Source organism: Lipotes vexillifer, unplaced genomic scaffold (assembly GCF_000442215.2).
Source record: "Lipotes vexillifer unplaced genomic scaffold, Lipotes_vexillifer_v1.1 scaffold785, whole genome shotgun sequence".
Classification (NCBI taxonomy): domain Eukaryota; kingdom Metazoa; phylum Chordata; class Mammalia; order Artiodactyla; family Lipotidae; genus Lipotes; species Lipotes vexillifer.
The window spans coordinates 939,133-949,912 of NW_006791778.1; the positions used below are offsets into that span (position 1 = coordinate 939,133).

Genomic DNA, 10,780 nt, shown 5'->3' on the forward strand with positions numbered 1-10,780 from the left:
ATGCAAGAATTGGGGAATGGGGATATGAAAGGCCTACTCCACTGGCGATGGCTAGGGTACTCTTCTGGTTTTGGCTGGAAGTGGCAAGTCTGTACCCAAATCCTAAGCACCTACCCCTCTGTGAGTGACTGAAGCAGCTCCTTTTCCTGCCACTGGAAGGAGAAAACCATTGCTTTGAGGATTGTGACTGCTGCAGTGGGTCACCTATAGCGGCAAGAAGAAATGATGCTTCTATAATGGACAGCTCCAAAGTAAGATGTCCCACCTTATTTTTCCTCTTTACACTGGTCACCTCCTGACACAGTGCAGAGATTTTTTTCCCTTTTGTGCACTGCTATATCACCAATACTTGACACTCAAAAGGCACCGCTGAATGCAGAGTGAACAAAATGAAAACCTCGCCTGGAGGCCCCAACCTAGCCTCTCCCTGGCCCCTGGAGGGCCTGAGAATGCTGCTCCAGCACCTCCTGCCTTTGCTTCAGTAATAGAAAAAAAAAGAACAATGACTAGTATTTTTTGAGCCTAACTCTGTGCCAGGTGGATCTACCAGGACCGTGTTTAGTAACTTAATGGGTTATCTTATGTACTCTTCATAATGGCAGAGAAGGCCACTGTCATTTTCCAGATGAACATTATTTCTAAGGTTCAAAAGTGAAGCAAATGAAGGTACACAATGGTAAGAAAGTAATAAAGCTGGAATTTGAAACCAGACTTTCTTATCCCAGAACCCGCACTTGTAAGTGCCTTGCCAAATCGCCTCCTGACAAACTGACCTGTGGTGTTGGTTCAGCCCTGAGTCAATAACAGAATCTCCCTCTTTGCCCTTGTAAACATGGGAGGGAGACTCTGAGTGGTAGATTACCTCCTCTGCCTCTCTTTTCATACAGTGAGCCAAAAGGACGTCTTTTTGTTCCAGATCCACCTGCAAATCAGACACTCCATCAGAAAAGGACTTGTTCAGGTCAGAGGGGCAGGAAAGTCCATGGCAGAATGTGTCCCCACCTGCTGGTAACTGGCCTCAGAGAGTTTCCGAAGTGCTTCCTCCAACTTGGCCTGGTACTGCTTCAGGAGGCGGTCCTTCTGCCCCAGTTCTTTCTGCAACAGAGAATCAGCCTTCAGATGCATGGCAAAGCCAAGGACGTCCAACGCTTCACCTGCTGTGATGCAGTTTCCACCTGAGGAAAGCAGAGCCTCAGAGGGAACAGCCCTTTCCTCAAGCGGCACAGGAAGACGTTATATACCATGGGAGCCTCACACGGAGCAAAGGATTCTGGGAAAGGGAAGGAGGATGGGAACTACCATTAGCAGGAGGACCACTGCATGCCATCCATGCTAGCTACATGCTAGCTAGTTTCCAGACTCCTAGTTCTGTGCTCTTGCTCCTAGCCATGCTATCTACCTTCAGGGTTAGTGGATCAAAGGAACTCAGAAAAGGATTTCCTTGCAGAAATCAAGAATGAGAACAGAGTACTTAAGTGCTGTTTGAACAACAGCAACAACAGGCTGTTCACCAAAGATCAGATGGAAATAATTTCCAAACTGATATATATTCTTACTTTATATTCTCCCAAGAGCCGATTCCTCTCGTCTAGCTTCCTCTGCAGATCCACCTGCAAGAAGAATAAGAAAGAATTCTTTGGTGTGGAAGTATTGTCTGCCAATCCAGTAGGAAACCAGCTACTCAGTAACTGGAGTTGATGTTGGCAGTTACAGCATACAGCACAGAGAGGGCATGACTATGGTAAAAAACACACAGCCGCTCTCCACATCTTCAGTGAGATAATCAGACTATAGAACCACAATGCAGCCTCAGTGTCTCAGTGCCCTCAAAGTTGAAGGGCTCGAGGCCAGTGTGGCATGGGCTTTCACCTAGGGACAGAGAGGAGTCTGATGGGGAATAGATCTAAACAAACTTTATACTGTATCCTACTTTGCTACCTGGGGCTCAATGAAGTCCAAGTTCACTCTTTCAACTCACGTTCTGGTTGTGCAGCTCATCTTTGTCCATATTTGCCCTCAGTAGTTCTTGTTTGAGCTGAAGGACAGATGTGTCCTGCTGAGTCAGCCTCTGCTGCAAGGCATCCTGGGGAGAAAGCACACTCACTACTGTGGTCCCAACTCATCAATTGGCCAGTTATCACTAAACTGGGAGACAAAAAGGGTACAGGGTCTTGCCACAAGGAGATGAGCAGAAATTTTTCTGTTCCCTTCCAGGACACTAGAATCTAAAGGAAAATCATATCCATTGTCCTACCAAGCTGATGGAAACCTGATTTTTTCCTCCACCCATTACTTGCCCCTACTTTCCACTGCATTGCTGATAGCAGGATGGCCTAGAGGAAGAATAAGTGGTCTCTGGGATCAGACAGACCTAGTCTCAAACTACACATGTACCACTTGCTTACGTGACAGTGACCTTGGACAATGCACTCTCCCTCCTCCCTCCCTGGCTTTCTTCTCTGTACCTTGGGCCTATAAATACTCAACCTAGATGAGCTCTTTTGTCCTAGAGGGCTGGGCCCCATCACTGTCTGACACCCTTTTCATATAGGAGCCCTGGAATCACTGCCACCCTGCCTTCTACAGCCCTGCTGCTGCCCTGCTTCCACTGCCTTCCAGTGCCTAGTCTGGACCAGGACTGGGATTCTATTTCCATGTTCAGAAATGTCCTTAGACTGATGGTTCCTCTTCCCAGTGTCATAGGATCCTACAAGCTTTAGACTATCTTTCTCTTAGCTTGGACCATCTTGGTTTCCACCAGGCCTCAGACAAGGTGGGTTGTACATACTTATTTAAAAGGATCAGCTATGACACAATCCTCCAACCGTGGTGACTTCAAATGGAACTAATGGGCTGGAGCTGCATCACGGGGGATTTGTCCTGATTTTTCTCTCTTTACAGACTGCAGAGAAATGGTGTAGGCTCTGGAAAATGTGGGAGTCCGCTCTTAAATATGCTGTCTTGCCATGACAGTACATGGCAAGGTGGTCTAAGATGCCCTTGGCACCAGTGGTGCAGAGGAATGTTTCCCAAAGTGTGCTCCATGGGATGTTAATAAGTGTTACATGGGGGGAAAAGTACTTCTGTGGTTAATAGTCTAACTTTTTTTTAGGCCAACCTCTTTAGGACAGACCTTCTCTGGTCCTTTAATATGCTGTTATTCATTGTGACTCTTCAAGCCTGTAGAGCACTGCTTTTTATTTGAGCATGAAACATGCTGTTTTCTGGAGTATCTCAAAGGACTAAGGCTACAGAATATACTCTGGAAAACACTGCTGAGTTATACCCTAGTCTAGCCCATGAATGGGAGTATCGGGAAGAGGAGAGGGAAAAGCAGCAGCTTGAGAACATCTTTTTCCACTTCCAGGTATTCATTCAGCACATATACTCCTACTTGGGTGAAATAACATATAAGCAAGATTATTAGCTAGATCACTGTTTGTATTAGCAAAAGACTGTAAATAACCCAGAAGACTATCAGTAGGAACTGATTAAATGAATTATCCGATATACACATACTGGAATACTAAGGTCTTTATGTACTGAAATAGAATGATCTCTAAGATACATTGCTAAGTGAAAAAAGCAACGTGTCAAACTGTATTTATAATATGTAATTATTTGGGGAAAAATCACATACACACATATTTGGTGCTAACTGATAAGCTGCCTCCAGGAAAGAGAACTAGGTGACTGGGAGGACAGGGCTGGAAGGCAGACTTCTCAAGGATTATCCTTTTGTACTCTTTTAACTTCAAACCATTTGAATGTTACTAACTATTCAAAACCTAAGTAAATTACAATTTCTAAGAGTATATTCTTCTTAGAACTGAAGAAAACTGACAAAAAACTGTAACTGAAGAAAACTGATTTCTGTTCCCTTCCAGGACAAAAAACTGTAACTGAAGAAAACAATCAGTAATAACTGATTGTTTTCACACATAGAAACAATCAAGGTGGCAGAGGGAAGTGACAGCACCATGAGTCATAACCACCAGAAATAAGCCTCAGCCAAAGAGGTATATTCCTCCACCTGTTTCACTTCCCATCCACAAAGCCCTCTCTTTACTAGTAGCATGGAGCCTGTGAAAGGCCCCATCAGATGTACACAAGAAAAGACTATAGGACCCAGCTAGCCCCCCAGTACCGACTCTTATCCACAGACTGCTTTACTCTGTAAAGAGTTTATTTAAAGAGTTATATGTCTTTTTTTTTTTACCTTTATCCCCTGTAAGTTTCTGCCTTCTTGTTTATACTTCAGCAGCTCCTTCTGCAAACCAAATACAGTTAGATCAGATGGTAGCATCTGGGTTGCTTCAGAAGCATTACCTCATTCCGTCAGTAAGAACACAAAACTCAGATAACAATTCCAAGAAAAATCAACCGCCCACCGAGGCAGAAGGCACGTCTGCCTTCTAGTAAACAGTAAAGGCTGACCCACAGAAACAAACAGGACCCATCCCATTCTTCCCTGTGGCACCCAGGCTCAGCCGTCCAGTTGTCCAGGCTCAACTGCCCATGCTCTTTCTTGCCAAGAAATAAGATACCATACATTCCCATAGGTTCTCATTCCTATATTTAGCAATCCTCGCCAACAGGGAAACTTAATCATAAATCATAACAAACTAAATCCCTCTCACTGAAATATATGATCATATCTTAATATGGCTACCCCCAATTTCATGAAATAATTGTCTTCATTTTTAATGTTCAGAAAGAATTAGAGTGCTTCTGTTCTCGAAGAGTGTATTGTTCTTTACGGACCAAACAAAAACACATTTAGCCCAATAATAAAATACTTAGTTAACCCTCCCTTACAACAGATTATGATTGCTACTAGGACAGAGATTATAGGAGAGGAACACCCACCACTCAGACTGTACTCTCTTCTTTTCCTATTGCACCCCATCAAGAGTTTGGAATTAATATATCTAAAATGGGGATTCTTGACCTGGACTCCACAGATGGGCTCCTAAGTTACTCCAATCAAAATTCAAGTCAGTGAGTGGGTGTGCGTGCTTTCATGCAAATTTCTGGGGAGAGGGTTAATGGCTGTAGTCATATACTTATGGCCTCAAAAAAGCTAAGACCCACTGAACTAAAAGAATTTTGGAAAGTGTTCATTAAAAAAACATCATACTAGGGGTCTTCCCTAGTGGCGCAGTGGTTAAGAATCCGCCTGCCAATGCAGGGGAAACGGGTTGTTCGAGCCGTGATCCGGGAAGGCCCCACATTCCACGGAGCAACTAAGCCCGTGTGCCTCAACTACTGAGCCTGAGTTCTAGAGCCCGTGAGGCACAACTACTGAGCCCACACTCCACAACTACTGAAGCCCGCACGCCTAGAGCCCGTGCTCCTCAACAAGAGAAGCCACCGCAATGAGAAGCCCACGCACCGCAAGGAAGAGTAGCCCCCGCCCACCACAACTAGAGAAAGCCCACGCGCAGCAACGAAGAACCAACACAGCCAAAAATTTAAAAATAATTAATTAATTAATTTTTAAAAAGTTCTTATCACAAGAAAAAAATCTGTAACTATGTATGTATGTAACAGATGTTAAATAGGCTTATTGTGATTATTTCACAATATATACATATGCTATATACCTGAAACTAATATAATGTTATGTCAATTATTTAAAAAACGACCATATTGATATTAGATCCACTGTTTATTTTAATTAAAAAGATAAACAATATGAAACATTTCAAATATACAGAAAGGTATAAGCAATAATGACATAGATACCTATTACTAACCACTGAGATTAAAAAGGTATCACCTTTTTGCTATATTTAGGACATATCTCTCTCTCTCAATTAAAGACATAATACAGATACAGCCAAAGTCTTGAGTCTGCATCCTTCCCTGCTCCCCATTACTGTCCTGAAGTTGGTGTGTAATAGTCCCGTAAATTTTTTTCAAAGGGCAAAATGTACATTTCCTGACATACCTTTAGGTCCTGATTCTCCTCCATACTCTGATCCAGACGACTTTGGATTATAATCTGAATGTAAGGCAAAAAGGGATGGTTATGCACCTATGCTGTAAAATTCAGAGGGCATTCATTCAACAACTATTTATTGAGCAGTTACTAGATGCTAGCCCTGTACAGTGGCTGCAAAGAACAGGAAACAGTCCCTGCCCTCCAGTGATGCATATGGCCGGGGTGGTGCGAGTAGATGAATGTGGATAAAGTTTAGAATGAATATGTGTGTGTTGTGTGCAAGGCCTGGGCAAGTGGAAAGAGAAATGACAAGAGATGAGGCTCGAGAGGAAAACGGAGCAGGATGAGGAAGGGCAATGGGGAACTGATGAAAAGTTTTAGGCAAAGGGATGACAAAATAAAATCTGCTTTGAAGTCAAATTATTCTTGCTGTTTTATGGAAAATGAATTAGAGGAGGACAGGACAGGAATCAGGAAAACCAGTTAGAAGGCCACCAGAATACTGGATGGAGGCCTGAAATTAAAGTAGTAGCTGTGAGGATGTAGAAAACTGGAGGAAGATATTTAAAAAGTATACTGAAAAACTTGGTGGCTAACTGGATATAGAGGGAAGGGCCGCAAAGGATTCTAGGACGAGATTCAGATTTGTTTTGGGTTTTTGGGTAGATGGATAGTGATAAAGAACAGAAACCTAAAAGACAAGTAGTTTTGGGGGTGGGGAGAGAAGGAAGAGAAAGGTATTTAATTTAGGACTCATTGAAATTGAGATGCTTATGGGGCATATAGTGGAGATAATCAACAGGGAGGTGCATGTTACATTTATAAATGTAGAACTCCATGGAGAGAGCTAGGCTAGAAATAAATATTTGAGAGGCAACATATGAGACAGGTGGGAAGCAAGTGAAGCCATGGCAGCAGGTATTACCCAGGTGAATGGACAAGTTAGAAGAGGGCCCAGAGTAGAACCCTGAGGAGCAGCAACATTTAAGGCACAGGCAGAAAAAGAGAAGCTTCAAAGGAGATGTGAACTAAGAATGCCACCTGCCAAATCAATAAATAAAGACAGCCATCAAGCCACCACAGGACAACGGCCTGGGCGGTGAGCCCTGAGAGAATTCAGGGTGGAAACAAAGAATGCCCGCATCTAGCAGTCAACTGCTGCAACCACCTCTGAGGAGACTCAGGATGAGAAAGCACAGGATCCTGGCCCCAGAGAGCTGAGGTGCACATCAAAGGAACGACTTCAGTGAGCCCAGACTCTTGCATCTTCCCATACATAGAAAAGCGCGGAATTCCTTGAAATACCTGGTTTTCTTTTATTAAGAGTAATCTTTTGATGTTCTGACTACCTGTTTTTGTTGCAAAAACTCCTATATATCCTGGCTTCCCCCTTCCTTTTCGGAGCAGTCTCTCAGAGTCATCTGAGATGCTGTGTCCTGGGCTTAAGTCCTCAGTTTTGTCCTTAAGTCCTCACCGAATGACACATAAGCCTTGACTTTTAGGTTGTGCATTTTTTATCAGTCGACAGGGACCTGAATGTAGACTCCACGAGGAGAGCATCTGAGGTCTGATCTGTCCTTCAGGTGTCTCTGGCTCTTTGAAACAGTGTCTGGGACATAGTCAGCACACAATAAATATTTGTGGGAGAAAGGAAGAGTAGTCAAACATATATGAGGAAAACCAGTATAGTGGAAGTCAGGGAAGAAAGCATTTTAAGAAGGCACAGATGAGCGTCCAATGCTAAAAATAAATCAAACACTCAAAGCAGATTATTCAGTGTCCAGTCACAAAAGAAGGAGCTCACCAATTGTTCCTCGGGATTGACTCCTGGTTCACAGAGGGCCAAGGGCCTTTCCTGTTCATCTTCGGGTAAGGATCCACTGAGCAGTAAGGCCTGGACAACCACAAAGGCAGAAAGAAACTTAACTCCCATCAGATGATGGAGTCTAGAGTTGGCCTTGGTAAGCTCATCCCAAAATGAAACTACAACTGGGCTTCCTCTAGAAATCTCCCTGGTAACTGTGGACCCTTAGATACCTCCAACTGCTCATCCTGAACCTGTCTGGAGTGCTTTTGTCCGGCCGGTGCTCCAGTCCTCTTTCACCTCTCTGGATACACCTGAATCCTCTGCTCCAAGGCTCCTTGGCCCCAGAAAAAAATTCTAAAAATAAACTTTCCTTTCAAAAGTGACATTTCAAACCAGAGCTGTTTAAACTGAATTTTACCAGCTGGAAAGTGAACTAGAAACAGTGTAGAATTATCCTGGCATAGAAAAGTTTATTATAAGGAGTTACTTGGAATACATTTAGAGCTTGGACTTGGGTTTGTTTGATTCTTGTTTCATTTTAAAATTCTTCATTTTTGCTCCCTAGGGCAACCTGGATAGAACAAGAAGGAAAACGTATTTGAGGAAAGGTGTCCGTATTTATTTCAAGGCCTCACACCAGGCTTTGTTTTCATTAGAATATTGGCGGTGGGGTGTCCGGTGATGCAGATTTACCCTGACGCTAAGGAAGCTCAAACCTCAGGGCGCCTTCCCAGTCCTGCCCCTCCCAGGGTCCTCTAGCTAACACTGTAGTCATAATCTGTAATCTTAATTCTTAAAGAAGGCCTCCCCAAATGGTATGCTTTAGGACCCACAAAACTTGGAACTACCCCTGCAGGTAGGTACAAGACCTACGGGCTCAGTGAAAGATTTAAAAATCTAGCACCATTTTGTATCACGATTTTTTTCTCAATCCAATCCAAAGAGAAGAGATACAGAGGTTAAACCTTGTTTCAATAAATATAACATAAATTACATCATAAATGTTGGTATATAAAATCATTTTAAGATCCAGCCACTACCAAGTCTACCAAGTACTAATTAATAATACAATTTTAGCCAAGCAAATGAATTTGGTTATCCCATGGAGTTGTGGCAGGGACCTGGGGAGAACGACACTACAGAAATACGGACTCTAGGGTCAAAGTGTTCACCCGGCTCACCCGGCTCTAATAACGTACACTAAAAAGTCAGAAATCCTGGAGGTGGCTCAGCATGCAACTTGTGTTCATCACTGAAAGAGTTAAGAAGCCCAGTGGATGCTGTGAGCCCCATTGTATTCTGTAATGGAACTGAATTCTCATTGTGATCCTGTGGCTGTGAATTAAAACTCCTCTGTTTGCAGGGAATATTAGGATGCTGACTTTCTGCCTGTTGATTCTCTTCTTTTTCTGTCTAATCCGCTATGGGATTTCTCCCAGATTGAAAAATGCAAACCAAACAAAACCAAATTGATGGATATCTATGTTCATACAATGAAATTATCCTGGGAAAAACCTGGTTGAGTACAATCCCAAAATTCTCCATGCTTTAATCCTTCCTATTAAAGGACAGCACAAAAAAAACATTCCATTAACTAAACCATTCCTTACTGGAGGGACAGAGAAGGGAACTAAAAGGCAGACACTTAAAAATACAGAGCAGATGAGGGAAGAGCAACAACCTCCTTGGGAATGTTTAGGCAGTAAACGTTCCTCCAACCCCTCTCGGTTCCTGGGGCATACATTATGCAAATTATTTTACCACTGCACGAATCTCCCTTTTTCTTTAGGAACGCTTTGTGTCCCCACCCTGTTGCTGGCTGGCTGGGAGTACGCCCTCCACCGCCTGCAGGCTGCCAGAGCCACTCACATAATGTGGGCTTTGTTTACGTGTCCATAAATATTTGACAATTCAGAAGCAGTGCAGTTCCCAGCACAAACAGAAAGGAATATTCCTAGGCAATTTCAGGGTCATCAGAACACTATAAGGGCTCCCCCAAACAGGGACAGACACACAAAGACGGAGGATTGAGGGGGGTCATTCAGGGTAGGAACTAAGTCAAGTGGGTCAGTTGGCCTCTGGGGGAGGTTTGCTGGCACAGAAGGTATAGGAAAAAACTGAAGGGCTTTGTTGCTTTTCTACCTGATCATTATGCCTTGGCGTCCACTTACAAACGCACTAAGAGTGAGCTAAATCCCTTAGCTAGACCAGGCAGAGACCTGCAGCATTACTGGCATTTACAGCCTTCCTGATGGTGAATTCCTAGGAGAAAATCCTGACTCTTCACAATGCCATTCTTCGGTGAAAGCTGCCATTGCAGGTCTGTGGCTGCAGACAGGGGAGAAACCCACCCACAAAGCAGAGAGCCAGAGTAGATGTTTGGTAATGGTGGATATGGCTCCCATGCTTGCAGAACTCCTAACAGCTATGCTGTCAACAAGAGTCCCTGAGGCCCATTTAAGCATACTCACTTGTAAGGGATTTTCTGCTCTTCCTGCACTACTCCCTCTATGTAAACTCCCCAATTCTGACCTCATACATAAGTGAGTCAGTTTACTTTCAACTGATCCTAGTGATTTAAAAATAATAAACAATTGGTGCGGGAATTCCCTGGTGGTCCAGCGGTTAGGATTCAGCGCTTTCACTGCCATGGCCGGGATTCAATTCCTGGTCGGGGAACTAAGATCCCACAAGCCATGCAGCCCCGCCAAGAAAAAAAAAAAAGAAAAAAATTGGTGCACCAAAGACAAACTACGAGGGAAAGACCTACCTGTAATCCTGATATCATTTTCTTGGCTTCCTCCCTTTCTTTTTCCACATGTTCTTGTTGTTCCAACAGCTGTTCGTCCCATGAAGTCTCCAGATAGGGCCGGGGGCTGCCTGGTCTCCAGTCCCGGGATAATGGAGAGTCTGTCTCCTCTACAAGAGGAAAGGAGGGAGTACAGTTCATGTTGAAGAAAACTGAGCTGCAGGCAGAAAGCAGTCACAGTCCTGCGTGTTCACGGGGCCAGGTCACCTGCCTGCTG

The 10,780-nt window shown here is 43.8% G+C and overlaps 1 protein-coding gene across 2 annotated transcripts in view; it reads right to left on the reverse strand.

Moving 5' to 3' along the window:
* Nucleotides 1–10,780, reverse strand: part of DIXDC1 (DIX domain containing 1) — a 64,938-nt gene that overhangs the window by 17,819 nt on the left and 36,339 nt on the right. For both annotated transcript variants that reach the window (XM_007464648.1, XM_007464649.1), the window contains 9 exons: nt 10,525–10,673; nt 7,752–7,841; nt 5,954–6,007; nt 4,220–4,270; nt 1,979–2,083; nt 1,557–1,610; nt 1,003–1,095; nt 863–922; nt 115–204 (listed from right to left, as the gene is read on the reverse strand). In XM_007464648.1, coding sequence (XP_007464710.1) covers nt 115–204; nt 863–922; nt 1,003–1,095; nt 1,557–1,610; nt 1,979–2,083; nt 4,220–4,270; nt 5,954–6,007; nt 7,752–7,841; nt 10,525–10,673 — 746 coding nt within the window. The remainder of the gene's footprint in view (nt 1–114; nt 205–862; nt 923–1,002; nt 1,096–1,556; nt 1,611–1,978; nt 2,084–4,219; nt 4,271–5,953; nt 6,008–7,751; nt 7,842–10,524; nt 10,674–10,780) is intronic.